Source organism: Aspergillus japonicus (assembly GCF_003184785.1).
Source record: "Aspergillus japonicus CBS 114.51 unplaced genomic scaffold BO86scaffold_129, whole genome shotgun sequence".
NCBI lineage: Eukaryota > Fungi > Ascomycota > Eurotiomycetes > Eurotiales > Aspergillaceae > Aspergillus > Aspergillus japonicus.
This window is the reverse complement of record NW_020291766.1, coordinates 1-25,464: the sequence shown is the minus strand read 5'-3', so window position 1 is coordinate 25,464 and position 25,464 is coordinate 1. Positions and strand designations below refer to the sequence as shown.

The following is a 25,464-nucleotide window of genomic DNA, read 5'->3' as shown; positions in this document are numbered from 1 at the left end:
GCCATTCCTGTGTTCTCATAGGACTCTCCAACTCCTTAAACTGGAGTGAGCATGTACTTGTGGCCAGGCCGCGGGAGCTTTCGGTCGGTCTCTTTACTGTGGTTCTCTCAATTCTATCCCTGATTTCTTATTCGCCGGAGTCAGGGCTGCTCATCGCCTTTTCAAAGCCCGGGTGGGAGGGCTACTCGATCATTCGAGGGAACAATGTCGCCCGTATTGCCAGAGTCGCACTGGGTTTTGTCCAAGAAAGTTGTCGTTTCTGTACCAGGAACAAAACATTCTTGCGATGCCAGGTGTCGCATCGCCTTTTCCAACGACCCCGAGCGAGGATCTATCTCTCTTAGTATCAAGACAGCCCTTGCTAACTCCACTGACAGATCGGATTCACTAACACTGAATATCTGCCCCAAAGCGGTCCGGAACTCCTCGCTAGTTAAGAGAAGCAAACCTAATCTGTGCCCATCGGACTTGTCCTTGAAGATCCGACAAACTATAAGCGGTGCTACGGATGTTTCAACGCTCAGTATACATTTAGCTAGGCCTGGGATTGTTCTTTGTCCATCCTGGGCAAAGTCTCTGAGTTCTTCTGATCCAGAAGACTCAAATTTCATCGCATTCGCGCATATTTGTCAATCAAAATCTCTACGCCTACACTTTGCCCTGGTACAATTTCAGGAGGGGGAGTTTGAGTCGTTGAGAAAATTTTGCTCTAGAATACAAATCCTCCAGCCAGAGTCTTTCGACCATCATCGGCATGGTGTAGTCGAGAGAGATCCGAGTATATTCAAGCTTTCTCCACCCCCATATGATGAGGAACATGTACCAACACCGGCTGAGCAAGCGGATCCACCCCAATACAATGACCAACCCGGATTGAATCCGGTCATTGGCAAACGGGACAGAGGTATGCCCCATCTCCACAGTTCCAAGAGATTTCAGCTTTCATAGCCTGTTGATGGTCTCTAGGGTGGTCCCTGTCACCCGAAGAATGCTGCAAAAGGCCGCTTCTTACACAACCAGACTGGCTTGGAGCACCTACCGAAGTCAATACCCCAAGTACTTGCTCTCCGTCATCATCCTCAAACTCGATCCGTCCAACCCACTTTATACATGCTTCGTCACCCAACGACGCAGATCATTTTTCACTTAGATATCTTGAGCAGAAGCTTAGCCGACTTCCCGAAGATCGGGTTCGCGAGCTATTGATTCGCTCCGGACACCATCGTCTACTGGGCTTGTCAGGGGATGCAGATGGTGGTCTACCATCAAAGTCTGGCCCTTCGGGCGTCCATCTGATCGATCCTTACATCCAAAGATATATCGATGAGGAAATCCACAACAGTCTCAAATTACAGCAGGATATCGTACGCGATAGCATCAAATCAGAACTTGATGATATCGTTCAACACAGCATCAGATCAGAACTGCCTGATCTTGTCGACCATTTTCGCGAGGAGATTGCTGACGAACACAAGATAAAAGTGTGCGAGTTAGGCGAGGTGGTCCAGGACAGTATATGCGAGATACAAACTGTAACCAATGATGGTTCAGAGGTAATAGGGGACGTTACGACAGCACATATCGATGAACTTGATAAGCAGGCCGTCGAGGCGAAGAAAGCATTGAAGGAAATGGCTTTGAAGTTGACTGCTTCTCTCAGGGCCTCGTTTGATGATTTGCAAGGCTCCAGACATGAGAAACAGGGCACACACGCGAGATGCCGCTCTGTTTAAAACCTGGACTTGGGTCTTCTTACTCAATAGTTCGCTGTGTATCTAAGAATCCGTAGATATCTAGAATGAGATCAGATCAGTGGACAGTATTGAATTGAACTGCTAGACATAGATGGCATACCTACGGGAAGCGGCACCTAGTCGGGTTCTGTGGGAGTCCGCGATCATTGATCCATCACGGCGGCACACTGTTTGCTCATTTGCTCATTTGCTCCAGGCTATCAGCATCACTCACCTTCCACTCCCACTGCGACTCGTGCGTCACAGCATGTGTGCGTTCATCGTCAAAATACCACCAGCCCTCAAACAGCCCGAATGTGATATCGACCCAATACATGGTACTTGTCATTTCGAGCATTCTAAGGACACCGTCAGGTCGTAGGGCCTTGCGGATATTACTTGCAGACACCCTGAGATTGTGCGTGGCATGCACAGCGTTACTGGCGATGATGATGTGTTGCGTGCCAAGAAGATCATCGGCCGAAACCTTTTCAATATCATGTGTCCTGAATTTCATGAAGGGATACTGCTTGCCAAATCTCTTGCGAGCGGCAGCGACAAAGGACGGAGCGAGATCCGTGGTGTACACGACTGGAATGTTCAACTCCACGAGCAGAGGAACGAGCCATTTAGTCGTTCCTCCTGTACCAGCCCCCATCTCCAAAACCTTGATGGCGCCCTGAGTCATGTCGACTTTTGAAACGAGCCGGCTAATGAATTCTTCCATTTGACGGTAGAATAATCTGTTGAGCGGCCATTCCGCATACATATTGGAGACGAGGTCACGACCTTCCGCAGTTCCGAAGATCAACTTAATCCCATCTGTCTGCCCCTTGAGGACCTCGGCCAGCTGCGATCCGGTGTAGAAGGTAAGTTCATCAGCCATACTTTGGTCAGGGAAGCGAGCAACAAGTTCTGCGTCGATCTCGCTGCTTGAACGAGGAGGAAGAACCGCCGTGCGAGTGATGCAATCGCCGTCGATATTTACGAGCGGAGGCAGACTCCAGAGCAGGAATGGCAGCCACGATCGTTATATAAGATTGAGGCAGGCACGTGAGGGTCTCCCAAGCTCAGTGATGTCTGCCATTGGGTATTATGACTCTCTGAAGCTGCTGAAAGGCATTCCCGTCGAAGGACAGGGAAAGGGGCTGAAGAGCAGAACTGCAGGCTTGGAACCAGACATCTCGATGGCTGTTGTTGAGCCAGACCACCAATGGCAACGAGGATTGTAGTTGTTGAAATGGTGCGTTGACGTGAGAGTATAAGCCAGATCCCGGCAAGACGACCAATTTATCAAACGCAGGCAGCATGCCGACAAACATGCAGATTACGTTCAGGAAGTTCTTCCTGACCCAAGTACCTTGACCCGGATACGATAGAGTGTGAGCAGATACTCCGAGCTGACCGGTCGTGTACGCAATGGCATAGAGTTGAAGAACGGGCATTCAGTTACTCCGCCATGGGATATCCCGTCCGAACGAGAGAAACTGCATCTCCCGGAAGAGAGTATATTGTTTATGGTCCTCAAGCATACAGCTCTAACCTGGCACCTCCCTCCCTGCCATCTCTCGCAGCGTAGACTCGTCTATACTTCCGAGGATCAGCCTACAGCCCTAAACTCATTCACAGACCGAACTACAGCAACATGCCTTCCCCCCTCCGCCCCGAACCCATCGAGATCGCCATCATCGGCGGCGGCATCGTCGGCCTCGTGCTGGCCGTCGGCCTGCTCCGGCGCGGGATCCAGGTGACCGTCTACGAGCAAGCGCACGGCTTCCGGGAGATCGGTGCGGGGATCGCCTTCACCGCGAACGCCATTCAATATATGGAGCAGCTGGATCCGGCCATCGTGACGGCGCTGCGGTCGAGCGGGTCGGTCGCGACCTCCGCCAGCAACGGGGTGGACAAGGAGGCCCATGACTACCTGCGCTGGATCGAGGGGTACAATCAGCTCGATGCGGATGACCCCTCCTACCAGCGGATGTTGTACCAGATCGATGCCGGGCATCGAGGGTTTGAAGGGTGCCGGCGGGACCAGTTCCTGGAGGCGTTGGTGAAGGTGGTGCCGCCGGAGGCCATCCGGTGTCGAAGACGCTTGCAATGGATTGAGGAAAGCGGGCTGGATGAGAGGATTGGGCTGACGTTTGTGGATGGGACGCGGGTGGAGGTCGATGCTGGTGAGTGCATTCCTTACTGTCTGAGATACGAGATCTGACAGGCTGGATAAGTCATCGGCTGCGATGGGATCAAATCTCGTGTCCGAGACATTCTCTTCGGGGAAGGCAACCCCGTCTCCTACCCGCACTACACCCACGAGGTGGCCTACCGCACGCTCATCCCAATGGAGGCGGCCATCGCGGCGCTGGGCGAATACAAGGCCCGGAACCAGCACAACCACGTCGGCCCGCGGGCCCATCTCATCCACTACCTGGTGGCCAACAACACTCTGATCAACGCCACGGCGTTTGTCATGGATCGTGAGGAGTGGCTCGATGACAAGCAGATGGTGGCGCCGGCCTCGCGCGGGGAGCTCGAGGCAGCATTTGCTGACTGGAGCCCCTGTGTGCGCAACGTGATCCGCTTGTTTCCTGAGGAGCTGGAGAAATGGGCCTGCTTTGATCTGCGGGACTACCCGGCACCGTATTATAGTCGGGGGAAGATCTGCGTGGCCGGCGACGCGGCTCACGCCTCCACACCGCATCATGGGGCCGGCGCGGGAATGGGGGTTGAGGATGCGCTGTGTCTGTCGACTCTTATGGTGGAGGTGGTGGAGGCCGTCCAGAAGGAGCCGACGCTCAAAGGGACCGCCTTGAAGACGGCCTTTGAGACTTTTGGTGCTGTCCGACGCACGAGAAGCCAGTGGCTGGTGAACAGCAGCCGCACGGTGCGCGACTTCTACCATCAGGTCGACTGGGGCGAGCCGGCCAAGTGGGTCAAGGCAGAGACCTGTTTCGAGGAGCTCAAGGATCGGTCTCATAAGATTTGGCATTTTGATTATGAGGCCATGAAGGAGGAGGCTGTTTGGCTGTACAGGGAGAGGATGGGGTGGACTAGGCTTGGTGGTACAGTAACAGTTGTAATGTGCAGCGAGGTTGACTCTGTATCACTGGCTCATATGTAGCAAATGGGCACAGCTAATGCTTCTGATATACTCGACATTTCTTGCCAGTACTTAGTAATAATTATGGTTAAGGTGTGTGGTAGCCAACTGCCATACGCACCAGCCCATCGATTCTGCCTATAAATTCAGCCCTGGTGGATTATTTAGACGGAAACTACAACGATTCAGAGATACGCTCGTGGGCGATGTATAAAATCAATCATTTCTGGACAAGGTTCAAACCAGCCCTTTGGACCTGACCTTATCAATTGATTCATTCTTTGGTTTCTCCCGCAGCTCATCGAGCGAGATATAGCAATCATCGGGGCGGCGCTTCAGACACATACGCGGTGATTCTGGTGACGATGAACAGGCGTCTTGCCTGTTTGACACTTATTCTGCAGCCTTGTCAGCCAGCTGCACTGCCTCTGCAGTCTCCACTGGATAGACCGTAGTATACCTACGGTTCTGTAAGACATTCGCCTGTGTGTGGCTCTTCCCACCAAAGCAACCAAATGTCCTTGCCCAGTGGTCAGTCGGAGGGTATCGACCTTCAAATGAAGAGTATTGGTCAAGAGTCAAGGTTAATCTGAGAGAATCCCCTCTTGTCTAAAGTTTCTCTATTTGGAGTAGGACAGTGGCTGAACGCCTCGCAAAGGCCAACTTCACCATCCGGAGAATAGCAGCAACTGGCAAAACCCCGAAAACACCGTCTCCGAGCCCTAACTGGGACGCCGTGTATTTATCAACACCCTCACGAAGTGCCAACACAGTCAATCACATCACCGCATCATCCCCTCAATCCTACCAACCATACACATCACCATCAATACACCTCTGCCACCCCCCCAAAATGATCAACGCACCCACCCAAACAACCTCCCCAGCCTCAACCCCAACAACCCCCTCCCCCACCCAACGGCGGCCTCCTCGCCTGGCTCCACGTCCACGGCGGCTTCGCCCTCTTCCTCAACACCTGGGGCCTACTGAACACCTTCGGCGTCTTCCAAACGTACTTCGCAACCAGCCACCCAAGCACCTCCCCAAGCGCCATCGCCTGGATCGGATCCACACAAGCCACACTCCTCCTCCTCATCGGCGCAATCACCGGGCCCATCTACGACCGGGGCCACCTGCGCTCCCTTTTAGTATCTGGCACGAGTTGCATATTCCTCGGCCACATCTTCCTCCGCCTAAGCACTGAATACTACCAAGTCCTCCTCTCGCAAGGCATTTTGATTGGCCTCGGCGCCGGCAGCCTCTTCGTGCCCTGCGTCTCCGTACTCCCCAGCTATTTCAGCACGCACCTCGGCCTAGCACTAGGGCTGGCCGTCTCCGGCTCCGCCGCGGGGGGCATCATGTACCCGATCCTGCTGTACCGACCACTACCGCGGGTGGGGTTCGCGTGGTCCGTCCGGATCATGGGCTTCGTTTCGCTGGCCACGCTCGCCCTGCCCCTCGCCGTCATGCAGCAACGAACAAAACCCCCGCGGGCGCGGGCGCTCCTCGACCGCGCGGCGCTCCGCGACCCCCACTACTGCCTCTGCGTTGGGGCGTCGCTGCTCGCATTCATGGGCCTGTTCGTCCTCCTGTTCTACCTCTCCTACGCCGCGGAGCGGCAGGGCCCCACGTCGCAGAAAATTGGCGTTCGATATCGTGCCCATCCTCAACGCGGCCTCGTGTTTCGGGCGCACGGTCCCGAACGCGTTGGCGGATTGCGTGGGCCCGTTGAATTTGATTGCGCCGTGTTGTTTGGTCGTCGCGGGGTGTTTGTTTACTATGGTCGGGGTGGACGGGGTGGCGGGGTTCTTTAGTGGGGCGTTGATCGGGTTGCCGCCGTTGTCTCTTGTCTGTCTGACGAAGGAGAGAGCCATGATTGGGACGAGGATGGGGATGGGGTTTGGGGTGATTGGGCTGGGCGTGTTGGCGGGCGGTCCGGGGGGTGGGGCGATTCTGGGGGATGGTTCCGAAAAATTGGATTGGACGGGGCTGTGGGTGTTTGGCGGGGTGAGTGCGGGGGTTGGGGGGTTGTTTTATGCTATTTTACGCTGGTTGAGGGGGGGTTGGGGGTGAAGGGTTAAGGTGTAGTAGGCATAGGTGTATGTGAAGGTGGTGTATAACCTCTGTCTTGAATGGGTGCAAACTAGGTTACTCAGCAGAATAGCCCTAACTACTCCTACTCCCAAACATCCACCCCCCAATCCCCCCATAACTCCCTCTCCTCTCCTCTCCTCCCCTCAGGCCCAATATCTTTAAGAAGCACCCCCAACAACACACCGCATCGCCACCACCACTGCCCCTCGCACATCCCACAACCCACACTCCGCAAACGGATCCCCCGCAACCAACCGCCGAACTTCCTCCTCGCTCTCCGCCCGGAAACACATCACGCTGCCCGTCACCTCCGCCTCGTCCTCCTCCTCACCATCCTCCGGGTGTCGGGCCAGCGACGGACCGCCCCACACCCAAATCCCGGCGTCGATCAGCGGGCCGCGCGTAGGCGACGTGCGCGGCGCGGGTGTCGCGGCGTAGGGCTTGCGCTTCCGCTTGGGAGAGGGTGCGGTGCACCGGGGTGCGGATTAGGTAGTCGTTCTTGGGCTGAGGCATTTTAAGTTATGGGCTAGGTTGAGGGTTGAGGCTGGGTTGGATAAGTTGGGGGGATAGAGAGATGGGTAGGGGTGGGATGGGCGTACGGTGTTTTGGATTGGGTGTGGGTTCTGGACTGGTTTGAGGTGAGTTGTTGTTTGGAGGCTGTGAGATGTAGAGTCCGAGATTGAAATACGAGGAGGTAAGGTTCGCTGCTATTTATGTGCATGTTCACTATACTGAAACCATATCCCCTATGCTTAAAGAATGTCCCCGGACATTCTTTTGTGTCTGGTTATTCCGAGCAGAAAGTTTACTCCAAGGCGCTGAAGGCTATACGAGGGTATCGTCTGGCGGCACAGTAGATACTGTTGCCCCTGATGCATCTGGTGTACTCTCAGGCAACTATCAACGATGACTATTTAGCCCATAGCACACAGTATGACCACCAGAAACATCTCCAATCCAAGACCAAGACACCCACCAAGATGCTCCAATCCATCCTAACATCCCTCCAATTCTACCTCCCCAAATAGATCTCCACTGATCCCCAGCCCATCCCCGCTCAAGCCCAGGCCACCCAAGCCCCCAATCCCCGACCCCCACCCATCATCATCATCATCGGCGCAGGCATGGTCGGCCTCACGTCCTCTCACGACGACCTTCACACCAACACCCCAATGTTTTCAGCCCAGTCACAGTGACTTAAGGATTTCAGATTCCTACCCATATGCATACGTGTATGGCAAGCATTGCACCACCGCAATGTACGGGGACGCTCTCGCTCCGTTGATTCAAGATGACCCAAGTTGCCTTCCATCTGCTATACCGCCGGGGACTCCATCTCCATTTTATTCGCCGGGCAATGTTTGTCCACAAGGGTTCCCGACAGCCTGCCAAATGACTCGGAAGGTCTTGCAGTTTGGGGAGACGGCATACAAGTGCTGCCCCAGGCTAGTAGTAGGCTTCAACTGCCATGTCACCCATCACTGCACGCCACGCCTTGCTGATATACACAATTCAGTGGATACGTTTGTGCGATGGGACCTACTGGGTGTAGCAAATCACCGGGCGGGCCGACAATAACATCCGGGCCGTACATCACTTACCCTGACCATGACTCTTGTGAGTCCACGACATCATACACCACAATGATGTTGGATTCATTGCTGATCACAGCGCGTGCTAACATGCGCAAAATAGGATGTGATGGCACTACCAAGATCTGCGCCAAGGCTTCATGCAAGGGAGTGTGGTTGCCTAGGATATAGGCACCAATCTAGGCGCCCATGTCTATGAGCAGTCTGTTGCCTAGACCGACCTAGATATACTTATACATGACCAACCAACCATGTAGTGACAGAACAAACGTCAACACTATGGAACATTTACCCTGTGAACTGCTCCGATCTATTGGAGAGTATCTTCGACATGAAGAACATTCGTCAAAAAACTTACGCGCCCTGAGCTTATGTTCTCGGAAATTCCATGCGATTTTCCTACCATTACTTTATTCCCACCTCCAAGTTGGGTCTAATGACTTTTCTATCCGTGATGTTCACTTGGTGATCCAGCTCTGGGAAGATCCCCTAATCGCGAGCCAGGTGCGTCATCTAAAACTTTGCTGGTCGGGATCGGGATGTTGTCAATGTGAGTCGGACGTCATAAAACCATACGTGCCAGAGTACCAGGATGAATCCTCTGGCGACGAATTCGACCCACTGGAGGATAATGTGGTTCATTTCATGGACCGTGCCCTCGCGACGATTTTTGCGAGCCCAGAAGAACGAGGTCTCCAACGGCGATTTAGGAAGCACTTGCACGGAATGTGCGATGAGGCATGGGCTGCGCTTCTGCTCATTCCCCTGGCCAATCTACACACCATCGAGTTCACGCACGAGTGTTCTTCCCATCTCGTCTCACCGATTCTTCTTAAGGCTGCGCAGCACCAGCCTCCTTTTCACAACCCAGGAAGGCTTCCATTCCCCCATCTCCACGAAGTTCGCGCGAACTGCGCCTGGGGCGATTCTTATATCTACGAGTCCCTCCTAACGCCCTTCTTCTATTTCCCCGCCGTTCGCCGGATAAGTGGCAGCTTCATCAGGGAGGATGGAGGGATTATGAACTTGCCGCTTCCCATTCACCGGACCGCATGCAGCGTGAAAGAAATTGCTATTCAGAAGGTCTACTCTTCCGACACGATCCTCCGCTGGCTTGAGGCGAGCTCCGATCTCGAGCACGTTGCGTTCCAACTCTCCGTTCACCGTGACGATGGGTGGACTGATTTCGATGCATCGGAATTCCGGAAAGCTCTTCTTCTCTCTCGACAGACGCTGAAGACCCTGCGTTTGGAAGTGGATGAGTATTTTGATAAAGCAGTTACTAATTACCAAGACGACAACGAGGAGCCGTTTGGCGCATTCACGGATTTTACTATTCTCCAGGACCTGGTCATTAGGCATGCACACCTCACGGGGCAACCTTCCGCCACCGCAGTCCAGGATATACCGCAATTTTTAGTGAAGATGCTTCCTGTTTGCCTGAAACGCCTCACTGTGAAGGATATTATGGTCGACGATCTTTCGGATCTGCTGGTCATGCTTCTAGGGTTGGTGCAGCACAGGGATCTCTTTTGTCAGCTCGAACAAATCACATTGTGTCCGGGTTGGCTGGATGATGATCTGATACGTCCCCTGAGAGTGGCATCCGAAGCTGTGGGAATTAGCCTGAGTGTTTTGGACGATGATGACTACTCCTATGACTGAAGTCCTCGCAAGGAGAAGGACTCGGCGCTGTTTCATGTCATAAGTGCCACTGTTAATTGTCATGTTGTTTGCCTCTCCTTGTGTCTCTACTTCAATTCAGGCTTAAGCATCTGTGCACAGGAACGCTTTCAACTGCTCCCATCCATGTCCGAAATTTATCTTTGATACTGATAGCCGGGTTTCCCTTTGACATGACACTTCATGCTGAGTTGCAGAGTGCGAGAAAACGACCCCTCACGTCGCTAAACCCTCCCCATATCAGAATACGCGGCAGAGCTCTCCCTCGTCCGACTCCTCCCAGGCCTCGCTACCGACACAACGACGACACCAGACAAGTCCAGCTGGATCATACCTGCTCCTGATCGCTTGGAGCCGGGGGGGGGGGGGGAAGGTTTTTTTTTTTTTTTTTTTTTTTTTTTTTTTTTTTTTTTTTTTTTTTTTTTTTTTTCCACTCGGGCTCCAATGGGTTCGCCTTTTGTCCCCCCAAACCGGTCAGCAACTCCAACAACAGTGTAAACATTAATCGTTCGCGGAACAGACCTCATCGAAATAAGCGCCTGAATCAGGGGTCAGCTGGCCAAGGGCATAGCCCCTGTCATAGGTCATTTTATGGATAGCCTGCTCGGCGAGACCTGAGGGAAGAGACTCGTCCCAGCTTTGCGAGACTATGAGATGGACGACGGAGTCTCTCCAGGCCGGGTGTAAGACGTTATCTACGGGGACCTGTCTGCCATTCATGGTGCCCAACAGTCTCGGTGGCTGGCCCTGGCGCCCACTGCTAAGATTCAGGTGGGAAAAGGTCTCATCGTGGCGGTCGAAGCTTGATGAGTTCAGTAGAATCGTCAATGTTGTCGTGAACACGGTCTGAATTTTATGACTTATATCCCTTCAATAGCAAGGCCCAAAATTGTGAACGGTCTACGTCAGCGCGGTATGCGACCTCCAGCTTGAACGTGGAACCACCCCGAAGTATGAATCTAGATTAGCGATCAGACTAGTACGTAAGAGGCAACCTGCCGCCCGGTGGAAACCTGTCAGGAACAAATACAGATAATTTGCCGCTTATTTGAACATCAGGGTAGCAACCTGAAGGGGAGTTTTTAACCCTCAGCGATACCGCGTATGTATAGAGTAGCGAGTTCGAGTACCGAGGTCCATTTTCCAGTCTCTCAAGCAACGAATATAGCCTGCAACTTCATATGGTTCCCCCCATTTGGCTACGAAGGGAATGAAAAAGGTAATCGGCCCCCAGGGCTTAGGGGATCCTTACTCAACAGCCAGCTGACCTACTGGCGCAGGCAAAACCTGGTTCGGAAAAGGAAACCCCTTGAAAATCCGAATTTTGACCGAAAGAGGTATAAATACCATGGGGATCCACTTGCGACGTAGACTTCCGGCAACTCATCGGGGCCGGCTTTCAGGTGACCGATGGGCATCAAGGCTGTCATTGCCGGGGTTGTCTGTGCAAAGAACCCTTCTCTACCTTCAGGGTGGTACTGGATAGTTCTCTGTCAAGATTACTCTCAGCATAATGCCATCATAGAATGCCGAGACCTCATACTTTCGAAAGTGAGATGAAGTGCTTGCCCTCCTCTCGCCAGTAGAAAACTGTCTACCTGTCGCACAAAGTGCCAAGCGGACAAAAAATCTCTTTCCTCTTCCATTGGCTTGCAGATAGTAGTAGGCGTGGAGAAGCCACTAAATAAACTACCACGCTTTGATCAATGTGGTTGCCATACCCATCGGAATTGTCGACTGGTTCGCTCATTTCACCTTTGCTGTACGAAGTCTCCACTATGGTTTCCGGGACCCTGCCGGATAATGCAGGGTGACGAACATCAGTGGGAATCTAACCGTCTCCACCAACGGGCTATGTGGAAACGGTCCAACCTGTCTGGGTTCCTCTTTCGGGGACTGCTGCTTGCTATCGGGATATTGTGACAGTACTTCTGACTACTGCGCTGCGGGACTCTGCGACTCTACATCTGGTAGTTGTATCTCGGGCAATCCGATCTCTTTAGACGGGCTCTGTGCCTCCCTGTCATCAACCAATGCAACATGTACCGGAAGCCGATTTGGATCTTGTTGCTCCACGGGTGGATATTGCGGTAACACTTCTGACTATTGTGGCTACAAGACGTGCCAAAGCGCGTTTGGAAGCTGCATTAAGGCTCCTCCAGTCAGTTCAGATGGCTTGTGTAGTGCCTTATCAACTTCTAATACCACCTGTACTGGTAGTCCATTTAGCAACTGTTGTTTAAATAACAGATACTGTGGCAGCACCTCCGACTACTGTGCCTATAACAATTGTTTATCTGCATTTGGGACCTGTAATACTGGCCCCACAGTCAGCGCAGATGGCTTATATAAAGTGCTTTCTTCCTCTAACGCTACCTGCGCGGGTAGCACCTTCGGTGACTGCTGTTCCATTAATGGGTACTGTGGAAGTACAGACGAATACTGCGGTATTAGCTCTTATGACTTGTCCTATGGCACTTGTGAGGACGGATTGTGCGGCTCCATATCATTTGTTAACACCAGCTGTGCGGGCAGCCAGTTTGGTGACTGCTGCTCTACAAGCAGCTACTGTGGCAGCAGCGACGCATATTGCGGAGTTAGTCAGTATCAGTCTGCCTTTGGCAATTGCATTTAGCCGCCCATAAGCACCAATGGCCTCTGCAGTTTCATGTCCTCCGACAACGCAACGTGCTTGGGGAGTCAATTTGGGGTTTGCTGCTCCGTGAACGGCTATTGCGGTAGCTCAGATGCGTATTGTGCAGCGGCAAACTGCTTGGCAGAGTACAGTAGTTGTTCGGCTTGATTCATTCAGTCACAGAGAAGATCTAGAGAGTAGTATCCAACATGACGTGAGGATTTGAGGTATCTGGGCTTCGGAGCTTGGGGCTTCAAGGGTCATGCGGTTTGTTTGTAATCCGCAGTAAATAACACGTCACGTACTGTAGATCCTGTATTCTTTCCGGGTCACACCCGAAACATGAACATATCAAATTGCTTTCTAGTTGTCTTCCATTTGATCTGTCCCATGGGTTATGTCTCCCTTGGCCTCCTAAAGAGCCATGGCCTGCTACCCACGAGTTCCGTACCCGGCAAGGAGCGGGCTGAATGAACAGATGATAGGATGGACTCGAGTAGGCCATCTGCCTGCCATCGCCGTGCTTCTTGACTCTGCGGATTCTGCGGATCTGCCCACACACGACGACACGCCCCTCCACATCGCAATCAACAACAACCGTCCTGAGATTGCCCGCTTCCTGATCTCCCGCGGCTTCGATGTCAATCAGAAGGGCCGTGAGTCGTATGGCGCTGTTTGCTTACCTCCCCTGCACCTAGCCGGCATGGCAAACTCTCCAGAATTCATAGACCTGCTGCTCGACGCGGGGGCGGATGCCTCCCAGGACGACGTGTCGGCTGATGGATTCTGCGGCACGCAATTCGGACAGCTGGGTGAGGACGGAAGACCGCATACAGCCTTCATGACAACGGCCCACTGGGGCTGCGAAGCCGCCGTGCAACGCTTCATCGACCGGCTGCAGCCCGCGGGCCGTATCGCCGCAAGATAACAAAGGCCGCACTCCCCTTTACATGTACATTGAGACCCATTGCCACAACCCCGCCAGTCAACTCGGAGGCCACATACGTGCCGAGCATATCGAACTTTTGCTCCGGGCAGGGGCTGACCCGGACATTCGAGCGGCATCTGGCCAGTCGGCTAGGGAGTTGGCCGCATCAAAGGGGCTCATCTATGATGTTGAGATTGGTTCTATAGCCTCAGACGCAGGAGGAACCCAATGAACAATTATATCCAGACAATTGAGATCCTTTACACCAGAGTGCGTACCGTCTTCAAGGGATGAGAGAGCGACTGTTCGAGTCGACTTGGCTACCTACACAGTAACAAAGACATCAGAACTCTCGGACGTCTACTACCTGCAAATCAATCTTTTTCGTTTTCGCTAGTACTACCACTATCCAGTACGATACTCCAATTCAACCATTCTGATTTGTTTTGTCACCATCTTCGGTGAATGATCCATTCAAATCTTTGCTTTAGGTGTCCGGGGATTATCCAGTGGGTCCCAGGATCTCCCGGAATGTCAGAAAGTATATTATGTTTATCGCCAGACCCTGACTACTTGGCGCTCGTTATCGTCTGCCAATATTGACTGCAGATGTCAGAGGGCAAATTTCCTGAATAAGCGCCCATCATGAACTCTACGACTCACAAGCTGTACCCAGCAATTCCAGTTCTATTTCCGACGCCTCTGTAGCGATGAGAATAGCATCCAAATCAAATCACCACTTCATCACCATAAGATAACCGCTTTGAGTATGGGCAACAGTATCAGAAAACATTGGCCAGCGGTTCTATAAAACACAACCCGACTCAAAATAGCAGGTCGCAGCATCCGACTACATCCCCCCCCTCACTTCCTGATCCATATCACAGCTAGAAATAGCAATTGCTCTTCCATTCATTACGACATTCCATATATCAAGACTCCACAGGCTCCAAAACAGTCTAGTCTAAAGGACTTGAGAGATAGAAAACAATAAAAACCGGAATCATGAGTAGAGGTGATTGAAAAGAGTGCTTGACTGTGAAGATTTCCCTCTTTAAGTGTAGAAGGCATACATACCACTAAAGTTTCTATACCGTAATCGAGTACAGCCGCTACTTGCGCAGTGATGGATCTGCATAACTACTGCATCACTTGCACACAGTTGCACCGCTGCTAGAATTCTGAATACCATCAAGTTGATGGAAAACAGATGTCGCATTGTTTGAAAGCATACGTCTCAGTGTGCCTCACCTCAATCCTCCGTTTTCTGGTATACTACACAAACCTATTTCCGATTAGATTGTGCCTGAATCTGGCCCTACTGGATATCAGAACACTCTACGCCGATATGTCTTGGATGTACTACAAGATACATAGAAGACACCTATAAGGAAAGGTCGCAAAACAAGCTAAAGCAGTACTGGTAAACATAAGCATTCATCTTTGCAAAGGTCATCTATTAGACAGGCCTAAGACTCGACTACTACCACCACCACCACCACCCCCGCCACCTCCTCTCCTCCTCCAGCTCAATTATCCTACAGCCGGATCCAGTCCAGATTCACACCCCCCCGAACCTACACTACACTGAGTACAAACCAGTAATAACCAGATGCTCACAATCCTCAGCATTAACAGCTCGTTTCAAATAGTCCTTAACCGGTATTATACCTTCCTACAACTTCGAACCCCCATCTCCACGACACAGGTTGATTACCCCCTTAGCCCCAAATCTACTTCAACTTCTCCCCCGGCACCCCGATCGTCTCAATCAGCCTGCCCCGAATATGCTCGCCGACCACCGTCTCGACCCCGGACCCATCCAACGCCGCACACCTCAGCCCCAACTGCCCATTCAAGAAGAACGGAACACTATACCGATGCCGCTCCGCCGAAGTCACCACCCGATGCCGCGCGCTGCGATAGTACCCCGCCGTGAACTGCTGCACCATGTCCCTCGAGGGTATCTTCGTCCAACCCCCAAGAACCCGACCCTCACACAGAAAAGAAAAGCAGAGAGAAACAGAAACTCCGCCTTTTCCCCGGGGCCCTTGGTCGAGAAACTCCCACGGAGTATCTCGCCAACCCAGCCCTCGGCCGGTTAGTTTCTGAAGAGAACCAACCTTGCTGCACGCAACCACAACCACAACTACAACCATGACCCGCACACTCTACACCTCTGTCTATCAAAAAAAAAAAAAAAAAACAGAAAACCATTGACCTCAAACACAAACCCTACGCCCATCTCACCCTCCTCAACAAACCCAAATCAACCAGCCCCCTCAAACCAACCCAAAAAGAATGTCCACCACCACTTACCCCCTCCCCCCACCCCCCCCAAAACCCGCCTCGCCAATCGCGCCCACATCGAGTCCCAGCGCATCACCTTCGGCGGGCCGATGCTGTCCTCCCACCACGACTCGCCCGACAACGAGGAGAGGAAGCTCCGCCGCATCATCGGCAGCATCCACCTCTGCCGGGCCGCGTCCGCGGCCGAGGTGTGGGCGATGGTGGCGGCGGATCCGGACGGTCGGCGGGGAGTGTGGGAGGTCGAGAAGGGGGCGGTGGTTCCGATGCGGGTCTTGTTGGGGGTCCTTTCCGGTGGAAACTGGTTCTTGAGATGGGATTTGAGATTTGGGATTCGGAATTTCGGGAGGCTGGGGGTCGTTAGTTGGTTTGCCTTTGCTTGAGGTTGAGGGGCGGCGCTTTGCTGGGATGGTAGTTATAGTTCTTGAGAACCTTGTAAGGTGGGAAGGGGGGAGGGTTTTGCTTCAATGCTTGAGTTGGGGACTGGATGCCAATGTTTGTGTTTTGTATGGCTGGATGGGTTTGTGCTATGTATGTGCCTACTCAATGTCGAATGCACTGGGTAAGAGTCAGCGGGATGCTCAGTAGCTCAATAGCTGCTTGATACGAGGTCGGAAACAAGCAAGCAAGCAAGTAAGCAATGCATTCCCCGTCTGACAGCTCCCACTTAACCGAATATGGGGTAGTTCCTACTTGCACGCCGGAGGTAATGACTCGTAGCACCAGTAGTTGGTCTCCGTACTCCGTACTCGGTAAGGTACAGTACCGTCACGGGTCTCCGTACCGTACCTCACCTAAATCCCCGAGGCCGAGACTCCACCGCCGCCCGCCCGGAGTTGTCCACCGGAGATAGCCAATATACCGAGAACCAGCGTCAACTTGTGTATACACATACACATACACCACAGATAGACAACAGACACTACTATATAAGGTGACACTGCACGGCTACAAGATCCTACACAGTCCTACCACACAATCACAACAACAAAACCACTACACACAAACCAATCTCTTCAATTTCCTTAATCTCCTTAGCCTTCGCACTCGACTTCATCATCACCTAACCCATTCTCAACCACCGAACCCAATCACCACCACAATGTCCACATCCTCCAACTCCTCCAAGTCCCCCAACTCCCCCAACACAGCCGCCTGGCTCCTCGAACCCAAAGCCCACCCCTTCCAGCTACAACATGCGCCCCTCTGGGAACCCGCCGAGAACGAGATCCTGGTCCGCAACCACGCCGTGGCCATCAACCCCGTCGACGGCAGCCTCCAAACCAAGGCATGGTGGCCCATGGAATACCCGACCATCCTGGGCCAGGACGTCGCCGGGGAAGTCGTCCAGGTCGGGCCCCAAGTGACTCGGTTCCGGCCGGGCGATCGCGTGGCCGGGCTGGCCGTGGGCATGGCCACCAAGCGCGACCAGGACCACGCCTTCCAGGCCTACACCATCCTGCAGACCAACATGGCCAGCGAGCTGCCCGACACCCTGTCCTACGAGGCCGCCGCCGTCATCCCGCTGGGCCTGTCCACCGCCGCGTGCGGCCTGTTCCAGGACACTCATCTCGCGCTGCGGTATCCCTCGGCGCCGCACCGGCGGCCTTCCACCGAAGGGGAAAGGGAAACGCTGCTGGTCTGGGGCGGCGCCGGCAGCGTGGGCAGCAACGCCATCCAGCTGGCCGTCGCCGCCGGCTACGAGGTCGTCACGACGGCCTCGCCCCGGAATTTCGACCACGCCACGCGGCTCGGCGCCGGCCGGGTCTTCGACTACCGCAGCCCCACCGTCGTCGACGAGCTCGTGGCGTGGCTGGAGGGCAAGACCCTGGTCGGCGCCATGGATTGTATCGGGTTCGCCGCCACGCCGATGACCGTGGAGGTGGTCCGCCGGTCGCAGGGTGCGAAGTTCGTCGCCACGGTCAAGGGTGGGTTCGAGGCCCCCGACGGCGTGACCGTCAAGAGCGTCTTTGGGACCACGCTGAAGGACAATGCGGTGGGTAAGGCGATCTACGAGGACTTCCTCCCCCGCGCGCTGAAGGCAGGATCCTTCACCCCCGCCCCGGAGCCCCTGGTCGCAGGCCATGGTCTGCACAGCATCCAGGCAGCGGTCGATCGACAGGCGCAGGGCACCTCCGCGCAAAAGATTGTCGTCGTGCTGTGAGCGAGCTACCGGCCGGGTTTGTGTAACGCTGATTGTCGCATCGTTCCATCTGGTTCCCGAACTGCCTCGTATCCTATTGGCCTTGTCATTTGTCGCGATATGCTCCGCCCTGCCAGTTGGACTCATGCACCCCGGGACTGGCCACAGTATTCGTGTTGTCGGGATTTCGTTGAAGGAAAGTTTATGACACCATAGCCCCATAAGTAGGAGCAATAAAAGCCGTTGGCATGATAGAGCCGTTGACTCAAAACGCAAGGTCGTACACATTCCTGATGCCATCGGTACACCACTGACCTTCAAATAAAGTTTGCTGTCCTATAATCCGTACGTAGCTGACCAGCCGCACAGGAAGTCGAATGTAGAAATTGGACGTTTTACGGCCCTTCAGCCTCAATACTTGAAAGGTTAAATGCCCTAGTGCTTGGAAGAGCACATAGCCCGCGTGTAGATACCCCTCTTCTCTACCAAGGACAGCTTCTCACGAACATGTGCCATAAGCCTCGTGTCAGAGCCTCGGTCATGCCGCCTCTTTTCACAACATGTCAACCACGTTTGACGGGCTTGGCAACAAGCTTTGGCCAAAGATAGGACGAGGGTTCGGGCATCAAGCCCAGCATACGACAGGCAGTCATCGACAAGCCAAACCCTTAAGCTTATTCCCACCAGACCCAAGTGGGGTAATGAATAGAACTGAGCCAGAGACGTTGAAACAACCCAGAAAGGGCAAGTGCGCGGTTTGGAATGGTTTGTGCGCCTTTCCCATATACGGCCCTGACGGAAGTGGCGTCAGCGCAGGTGGTGGTTTGGTTAGAGTGAGTTGAGTTATCTGCAATCGATCCACAGAACTCAGCCTCAACACCCGTAACTCTAATGAGCCCAATAAACAAGGCTGTTGACAGCTAGAGTGTGCATGTTCCTCATGGTCATCACACATCGGCAGCCACCAGTTTGAATCCGACTTCAGTAGGCAGTGATGGCGCTTCGTGTTGTCATCAACAACCCAGAAAGAGAGTCTATCCCAACCAATATCTCAGGTGAGGATCGCCGTAATTCGTCCACCGGATCGCTGATCCGTATTTGAAGAACCTGAGACCAGCCGTGGCGCTTATGCGTTACCCGTCCCTACAGACGTAGAAAGGCAGCACATCGCAACACGGTCGCCTTTCTGGGGTCAAGCAAGATCGGAGAATCAAAGTGTAGGACAGCTCGTCGGTAAGACAGCCCTAAGCGAGAACTATACCCAGCACTACGCATCCGCGAGCAATCCGCTAAATGGTTCAGCGCTGATTCATATCAACTCAGCAACATCGGGTATCTAGACCGGTGTATTCTTTGAGCCAGCCTGCAGCTTTTCAACATGTCGCAAGTCGTCGAGAGCCGGGACAGCCCTCCCAGAAAGCGACAGAAGCCCGGAGCAGCGTGTGAGGAATGTCGACGGCGGAAGCTCCGTTGTGATCGCCGTCAGCCGCAGTGTGGCATGTGCCAGGCTTCAGGCGTCGAGTGTTTAGTGATTACCGCGCGCTCGCCGCGAGGCCCCAAGCGCGGATATCTCAAGGTGCTGCAGGCGAGAGTCGGTAAGTACGAGGTTGAACTCTCGAGAGGGTATTGCTAACATCTCCCAGCCACTCTGGAAAACATCCTACTTCAACATCAAGGTCAAAGCACGGTCACTCCTCCCGAGGCGCAGCCGCCAGAGACCCAGTTGCTGGATGAGCAGGTTGATCTGTCAGCGTGGGAGATACCCATGCTGGAAAACCAAATCGTGGAGGATTCGTACTCGGGCTTGACGGCAGAGAGCCTGCCCGGTTCTTTGTTGGGAGATGTCCCAACGCCAGTGCCTTCCATTTCCCCGCCAAGACAGCTGTCCAGCGTTGGAGACGAGATGTCCATCCCAGGTTTGGATCCTCTTTCAGTCCCGAGATCAGCGTCCGAGGACGTTAGTGAGGTTCACATATCAGAGTTGATGCAAGCAGACTTGTCAGTCCTCCATCCCAAATCCCAAATGACCATCTAACGGGTACAGGGATCAACTGTATTTCGATCGAGTCCAGAGCTTTATGCCCATTCAGCACCAGCGCCGCTACTTCGACTGGCGGCGGCTGCCCTTCCAAACAGAGGCACAGTCGTGCTTACAGCATGCTACATGGGCTCTCGCCGCCTCGATCTCCGTGCACTACCAGAGCATCGGTAGCTCCTTATATCAAAACGCGAGACGAAAATTGGAGGCGCTGGATTCCCACCCCGCAGCCATGCCCTCGATAGAGCTCGAGCAGGTGCAAGGATGGCTCTTGCTTGCCGTCTATGAGCTTATGGATGTTGACTTGCGCCGGAGCTGGATCAGCGCTGGACGAGCATTTCGGCTGATTCAGCTTGAGTGGCTCAATGGCCTTGACAGTACGGATCTCACGTGTGGACAGAGAGAATGGATCGAGTCGGAGCAGAAGCGCCGAACTTTCTGGATGGCTTATTGCTTGGACCGCTTCGTAAGCATGCGGACGGGGTCGCCGTTGACCTTCAGTGAACGCGTAAGTGGCGCTGAGTTACCCAATCTCAAAGGAAAAGCGGAACTAATTGAGCCAGGTGGCCATCCGCCTGCCAGCGCCAGAAGGGAATTTCCAGAATGATCAACCAATCTTGATGGGGTTCCTTCCTGAGGCTCTGTCAGCCACAGATCCCGCAGCTGTCTCAAGCTTCACCGAATGCATCGTCGCTGCGACAATTGGAGGCCGTGCACTCTCGCACCGCCACCAACTCCTCGTGCGCGACATCTACTACAACGCCACGGAAGACTTTCGAAAGCGGCACCAATGGATCAACTCGTTCTTGATGCGGCGCATGGAGGCTTTCGCGTCGCAGTACCCAGGCGATATGCCCCAGGCGGACCCTATGCTTCTATTTGTCAATCTCATGTGGCGAGCGATCATTCTTCACCTTTGTCAGACGATGGCTTGTGAGGCTCTCCCTGGAGAAGATGAGGATGAACTGTTGCGAGAGTACAAGAAGCAATCTTTGGCAGCTGCGCGAGATATCGTCGACTTGACGAATCGACTTTGTAATCTGAACTCTTTGAAGGTGAGACCTAGCATCCCGCGAGCTGTTACAGCGCTGACCCTCCAGGTCCATCCTCTGACAATGATCCCTATGTCAGTATGTGTTCAGTTCTTGATCATGTTTCAAAGGCCCGATGACTCCAATATGAAGCAGTTGCAGGACCTCACGGAGGCGATGCGTAGTCTGAAGCGGTTCAACAACAACCTTGGTCAGCCCGTTTTGCAGCTGGTGGAAGAGCAGATGCTAGCCAGAACATATTCTTCGCCTCCTTTTTGATTTGTCTGTCTTATCAGGCGTTCACATGTGGAGGAACCCCCAGCGAACCAAGTTGACAATGGTAAAAGGTAAGTAGACAAGCGATGTCCGTCCGTGCGTGCCCGGTACCAAATTGGCTTTCTGTAAATTTGTGTAACGTATAACTAGATTTGCGTTTTCGCAATCAGTTCATTATCTTCAAATTAGCAAATGGCAGTATTCCAAGTCTCAATCAAGCTTCATCCTAGTCAGTGCTCATGGAGGGGTTTCTTTAGGCTTGACGATAGCCGATGAGCGTAAAAATACATCCATTTTTGAAGCCCAAGTCTCCTTCCGATCGAGGGTAGAACGGGCGAACCAGGAGACCCAGAAGAAATATGTATATAATGACATTATGTTGAACAAAAATATTAAAAATTCCCCTATTTACTCACGCATATCTGCAAAGGGTGATATTATTAGACATGAAAATGTTCGGCTGGATTCGAACCCGAGGCCGAACTCGTCGCCACCTGCCGATGGAGCAGCTTATCATGGTTGGCCTGCATTCTCGGTGTGTATCTCAGAGGTGTTCGAATGTAGTTCTTCCTTAGGAGAGGGTGGCAGGGACGGGGAATTCCTCTGGGTTTCTGTAATTGTATGGACAGTGTTATCGGAGACTGTGGTCATGTCCTTCCCCTGGTTTTCGGCATCATGCTGAGTGGTGTGCTCTTGTTGACCAACCACTGCCTCGCTGTGAGTCTCACCAAGAGCTGGAGCCTCCTGCGACAAGGGGGACTTTGAATACGTAGTTTCCTGCTCGTCACTATCCCCTGTCTGGTCATCCTTGCGGCTGAACTCGCCGCTTTCGCGGCGGAGAAGAATATTGCTCCACCGCTTTCTCCTGCTTCCGCTCCGGGATAATGTCGAGAAGTCTTCACTTCGCCGTGATTGCATAGAGAGTCTACCTCGGTCTGTTTCACCCGCCTCAGTGCTGCAGGTCGAGGTGGGAACAGAGGGCGACGTCGTGATAGGTGATGTTGGCGTGGGCTTCTTTTCTTGCCATTCCTTTCGTTTCTCGCTGGCCCATGTGCCCCAAGAGCTAAAGTAGGCGCCCGCCTTTTGGCTCACAGCACTCACGGAAGCCTGTGCTTGTGCCATGTCCACCGAGGGGGCCTTACGTCCAGCGAACCACGAAGCCCCTCCAGTGGAATTGATCGATGCTGTATCAGAAGGAGAAAATGGAGGCGAGTTTCTGGATCCCCTGTCCAGTGACGATCGTTGCGAGGGTGTCGTTTTCTCTTCGGTCTTCTTCCGCTGGGCCTCCCGCATGGATTCAATATCTGCCCAGAAGCTGTTGAAAGCAGCACTGACTTTCTTCTGGCCTGTCGAGAGGTGTCTGTTCAGGGCCTCGCGGCCTTCCCGCACGCGCTCGTCTAAGTGCAGCTCGGCAACCTGTTGGGTTACACGTCGTTGAACATCGTCGATTGTCAGACCCCCTGCGCACGGGTGACGAGGCTCCACAATTGAAAATAAAAGCGCATCAGAGGTAAGGCGCTTGAACAATGAATAATTAGGTGTGTTGCTCCACTGCGCTAAGAATTCTGCATTGAACTCCAGCGCCGGATCACCCTCGATGTTGTAAGCGTCCAGCTGAGCACGGCTTCTTCCGCCTGGCTCACCAGTAGTGGAAGAGCTAAGCTCCTCGTGATACTGCATACAGGAGAGCAACGCCAAGAGATATTCCTCGAACTGGAGCCTGATAAATTCTTCGGAGCCCATGTAGCCATGCGTTTTGGGCTGCTGGGGATGCGCATCATCCCAGGTTTCATTGATGATTTGAGTGAGAAGGTCGATCCAGCGCCTATCCGCGACAGAGAGAGTAAGAGCATTTCTGAGGGACGGCGAGCTGATGGTAAGAGTGTCTTCGTCAAGCTGCACATAACATTAGCAGTTGAACTGGAATGGTATGGTACAATATCCTGACATTGACCAATATATCGCTATAGCGATCTTTTTGCTGCAGCAATAAAGAGTTTGTGGATCCAACAACATATGACTTGGTTCCGTGATCCGCCAGCAGATCCAGTTGCTGCAAGGGGGTGTATGGTCCGAACATGCTTCCCTACGAGAAGTTAGCTCGTCCAGGGTAATCAGGTGAAGATATACGCACCTTGCCAAAAATCTGTAGGGGTAGTCCCATGTATGCCAGCACTGCAGGGTTCAGCGTAAATCACAAATAAGCGGGGCCGACAGCATACAGGAGCTTCTGTCACTTGTCTTCAGAGAAGTGGGCTTTTCCACTGTCTGCGCATAGGTGTCAAAGGCTGGATCGGCAGAGTCTTGCAAGCGACTCATCAAACCCGGTATCAACGAGATAAGAGAGAATTGTATCATGCATAGCCGTTCACACTTGGAACCAAAGAACAGCATCTATTTCGGGTAAGCCGAGTCCTTTTTGGGCATAAGGGATGTACCTTGGGTTGCAGAAGCAGAGCTTTGAACAGGACAAGCGTCTGGTGCTTGAACTCATGAATCATTTCCCGCAGGGAAAGCCCTTCGCGCTTGCGTAAGCCCAGGTCGACCGTACGATCAGTCTCCATCGTCTTACCCAGATTCTGGTCCTTCGTATCCTCATCTTTCTTCAGGCTGATAACCAGCCCTTCTCGAAATTTCTAGACACAATGTCAATCGGAGACCATGGGTTTGTTCACACGGATGAGAGCACACCTTCAATATGTCGTGATCTGAAAAGTCGCTGTTGCATGTGTCAGCGATCGTGGCACCACCAAGAAGCCTCCAGACCAAAGTAGAACAACAGAGGAACACTTGGTAGCATTGCTGCACATACCGTTGCGCAAACCATGCCGACGTGACGATTGAGAGCTTCTCCCTCAGTTGCCCCAACCTCTGGGGACTGTCCGTTATCACAACCACCGCTTTCTGCACCGTTGACCTTGTGACGTCCGGCGGTCGATAGAGGAGAATATTCGAGTCGATTTGTCGGGAGCATGAGATGCCGAACAGGGAGGTGGCAGGTTGTGTCGCAGTCTCCTTCCGGCGGACCGTGAAATAAGAGAACTCCTCGGTGGACCTGGTGGGCAATGGGTATGAGCTCAAATGAGCATTTCGTACGGGGATACGGGATTAGGAATGGAAAGCAAGCTCGGGTCGTACAAATGCGCTCCGTCCGATAAGGCCATGAATGGCAGCAAGGACCAGTCGTTCTCCGCGGCCGGGTCTCCTCCATCGTCACCGAAGCATAGTTCAATTTCAGGGCCTCTAGACAAGTTTGATAGAAGTTCACAATTAGCTTGTCATTCTTGCACTATGGCGAAAGGAGAAAAGTGAGAGATAGGGGTTCGGTGCGGATTGCGCCCACCCGCGGCGCAAAGGACAAGCGCACCCGCAAGAATGTTTCCGACATGCTTGCTCTGAATCGATCGGTCTCGCCACCGTCGAGAGAATAGAGAAAGCCACCGCTCCGTTGACTTCCCTCTACTCTCTTTCTCAAGTATGTACATACCTTGCATGGTGAAAATCTATGACCATCACAATGGGGTCCTGCCGGGGGTGGACGTGAGACATGGCGGGGAGGGGGGAAACTATTGAAGCCGAGGAATTGACACGTTCCAAGCAGAACTCCTCCTTAAAGAGGAGGAATCCCCTCCCAGATCACTTAAATGAAGGAATTGGGAGTAGCGTTGGGTGCTACCGAGTCGATAATAATTAAAGCAAAACCCCCAGTTGAGGGACTAACTAGTAAATAGCTCAGAGATATGGAGATGGGGAGGGGGAGGGGAGGGGGTTGAAGCCGACCAGGGAAAGGAGGTTTTGGATCCGAAGTCCAGACAAGAGATTCAACGGTTCCCTTTCCGCTTTTCCCCCTCTTGCGCGCCCCCCCCTCCTCCTCCTCCTCCTCCTCCTCCTCCTCCTCCTCCTC

At 53.2% G+C, this 25,464-nt stretch overlaps 14 protein-coding genes across 14 annotated transcripts; 9 read left to right on the top strand and 5 right to left on the bottom strand.

The window, feature by feature from the left end:
• The first annotated feature begins 62 nt into the window (after window positions 1–62).
• Window positions 63–1,136, top strand: BO86DRAFT_39038 (uncharacterized protein). The gene has a single exon (XM_025672371.1). The coding sequence runs from the start codon at window positions 205–207 to the stop codon at window positions 946–948; it is 744 nt and encodes a 247-aa protein (XP_025521833.1). The 5' UTR covers window positions 63–204; the 3' UTR covers window positions 949–1,136.
• On the top strand, window positions 766–1,733 carry BO86DRAFT_452003 (uncharacterized protein; the record flags this gene model as incomplete). Its single annotated transcript, XM_025676899.1, has 3 exons — window positions 766–904; window positions 967–1,092; window positions 1,151–1,733. Exons 2-3 carry the CDS (start codon window positions 989–991, stop codon window positions 1,731–1,733), a joined length of 687 nt encoding a protein of 228 aa, XP_025521832.1. The 5' UTR covers window positions 766–904; window positions 967–988.
• A 196-nt stretch (window positions 1,734–1,929) lies between these two features.
• BO86DRAFT_326968 (class I SAM-dependent methyltransferase) lies at window positions 1,930–2,652 on the bottom strand (the record flags this gene model as incomplete). Its single annotated transcript, XM_025668588.1, has 1 exon — window positions 1,930–2,652. A coding segment is annotated over one exon (723 nt), but the record flags the coding sequence as incomplete, so codon positions are not given.
• Window positions 2,653–3,378: 726 nt separating this feature from the next.
• Window positions 3,379–4,909, top strand: BO86DRAFT_423552 (FAD binding domain-containing protein; the record flags this gene model as incomplete). The annotated part of the gene is made up of 3 exons (XM_025675404.1): window positions 3,379–3,910; window positions 3,962–4,778; window positions 4,855–4,909. 3 exons carry the CDS (start codon window positions 3,379–3,381, stop codon window positions 4,907–4,909), a joined length of 1,404 nt encoding a protein of 467 aa, XP_025521830.1.
• A 289-nt stretch (window positions 4,910–5,198) lies between these two features.
• BO86DRAFT_423551 (MFS general substrate transporter) lies at window positions 5,199–6,906 on the top strand (the record flags this gene model as incomplete). The annotated part of the gene is made up of 4 exons (XM_025675403.1): window positions 5,199–5,241; window positions 5,363–5,364; window positions 5,721–6,412; window positions 6,471–6,906. The coding sequence occupies 4 exons, from the start codon at window positions 5,199–5,201 to the stop codon at window positions 6,904–6,906; spliced, it is 1,173 nt and encodes a 390-aa protein (XP_025521829.1).
• Window positions 6,907–7,085: 179 nt separating this feature from the next.
• Window positions 7,086–7,322, bottom strand: BO86DRAFT_326962 (uncharacterized protein; the record flags this gene model as incomplete). Its single annotated transcript, XM_025668587.1, has 1 exon — window positions 7,086–7,322. A coding segment is annotated over one exon (237 nt), but the record flags the coding sequence as incomplete, so codon positions are not given.
• A 1,213-nt stretch (window positions 7,323–8,535) lies between these two features.
• BO86DRAFT_460235 (uncharacterized protein) lies at window positions 8,536–10,570 on the top strand (the record flags this gene model as incomplete). Its single annotated transcript, XM_025677397.1, has 3 exons — window positions 8,536–8,544; window positions 8,994–9,023; window positions 9,111–10,570. The coding sequence occupies 3 exons, from the start codon at window positions 8,536–8,538 to the stop codon at window positions 10,182–10,184; spliced, it is 1,113 nt and encodes a 370-aa protein (XP_025521827.1). The 3' UTR covers window positions 10,185–10,570.
• A 62-nt stretch (window positions 10,571–10,632) lies between these two features.
• Window positions 10,633–11,083, bottom strand: BO86DRAFT_393857 (uncharacterized protein). Its single transcript, XM_025673106.1, has one exon. The coding sequence runs from the start codon at window positions 10,920–10,922 to the stop codon at window positions 10,704–10,706; it is 219 nt and encodes a 72-aa protein (XP_025521826.1). The 5' UTR covers window positions 10,923–11,083; the 3' UTR covers window positions 10,633–10,703.
• A 956-nt stretch (window positions 11,084–12,039) lies between these two features.
• BO86DRAFT_326960 (uncharacterized protein) lies at window positions 12,040–12,837 on the top strand (the record flags this gene model as incomplete). The annotated part of the gene is made up of 1 exon (XM_025668586.1): window positions 12,040–12,837. A coding segment is annotated over one exon (798 nt), but the record flags the coding sequence as incomplete, so codon positions are not given.
• A 394-nt stretch (window positions 12,838–13,231) lies between these two features.
• BO86DRAFT_393856 (ankyrin repeat domain-containing protein) lies at window positions 13,232–13,999 on the top strand. Its single transcript, XM_025673105.1, has one exon. The coding sequence runs from the start codon at window positions 13,316–13,318 to the stop codon at window positions 13,763–13,765; it is 450 nt and encodes a 149-aa protein (XP_025521824.1). The 5' UTR covers window positions 13,232–13,315; the 3' UTR covers window positions 13,766–13,999.
• A 1,499-nt stretch (window positions 14,000–15,498) lies between these two features.
• BO86DRAFT_271301 (uncharacterized protein) lies at window positions 15,499–15,720 on the bottom strand (the record flags this gene model as incomplete). Its single annotated transcript, XM_025667221.1, has 1 exon — window positions 15,499–15,720. A coding segment is annotated over one exon (222 nt), but the record flags the coding sequence as incomplete, so codon positions are not given.
• A 1,439-nt stretch (window positions 15,721–17,159) lies between these two features.
• BO86DRAFT_373874 (zinc-binding alcohol dehydrogenase family protein) lies at window positions 17,160–18,501 on the top strand. The gene is made up of 2 exons (XM_025670397.1): window positions 17,160–17,653; window positions 17,732–18,501. The coding sequence occupies exons 1-2, from the start codon at window positions 17,175–17,177 to the stop codon at window positions 18,234–18,236; spliced, it is 984 nt and encodes a 327-aa protein (XP_025521822.1). The 5' UTR covers window positions 17,160–17,174; the 3' UTR covers window positions 18,237–18,501.
• A 690-nt stretch (window positions 18,502–19,191) lies between these two features.
• BO86DRAFT_452001 (fungal specific transcription factor domain-containing protein) lies at window positions 19,192–21,563 on the top strand (the record flags this gene model as incomplete). The annotated part of the gene is made up of 6 exons (XM_025676898.1): window positions 19,192–19,448; window positions 19,539–19,810; window positions 19,859–20,213; window positions 20,260–20,761; window positions 20,817–21,308; window positions 21,354–21,563. The coding sequence occupies exons 2-6, from the start codon at window positions 19,594–19,596 to the stop codon at window positions 21,561–21,563; spliced, it is 1,776 nt and encodes a 591-aa protein (XP_025521821.1). The 5' UTR covers window positions 19,192–19,448; window positions 19,539–19,593.
• A 191-nt stretch (window positions 21,564–21,754) lies between these two features.
• Window positions 21,755–25,320, bottom strand: BO86DRAFT_414256 (putative Avl9 protein). The gene is made up of 9 exons (XM_025674825.1): window positions 25,048–25,320; window positions 24,699–24,803; window positions 24,373–24,615; window positions 24,252–24,279; window positions 23,999–24,196; window positions 23,783–23,954; window positions 23,695–23,735; window positions 23,509–23,646; window positions 21,755–23,456 (listed from the first exon to the last, which is right to left on the bottom strand). The coding sequence occupies exons 1-9, from the start codon at window positions 25,107–25,109 to the stop codon at window positions 22,074–22,076; spliced, it is 2,370 nt and encodes a 789-aa protein (XP_025521820.1). The 5' UTR covers window positions 25,110–25,320; the 3' UTR covers window positions 21,755–22,073.
• Window positions 25,321–25,464: the final 144 nt, after the last annotated feature.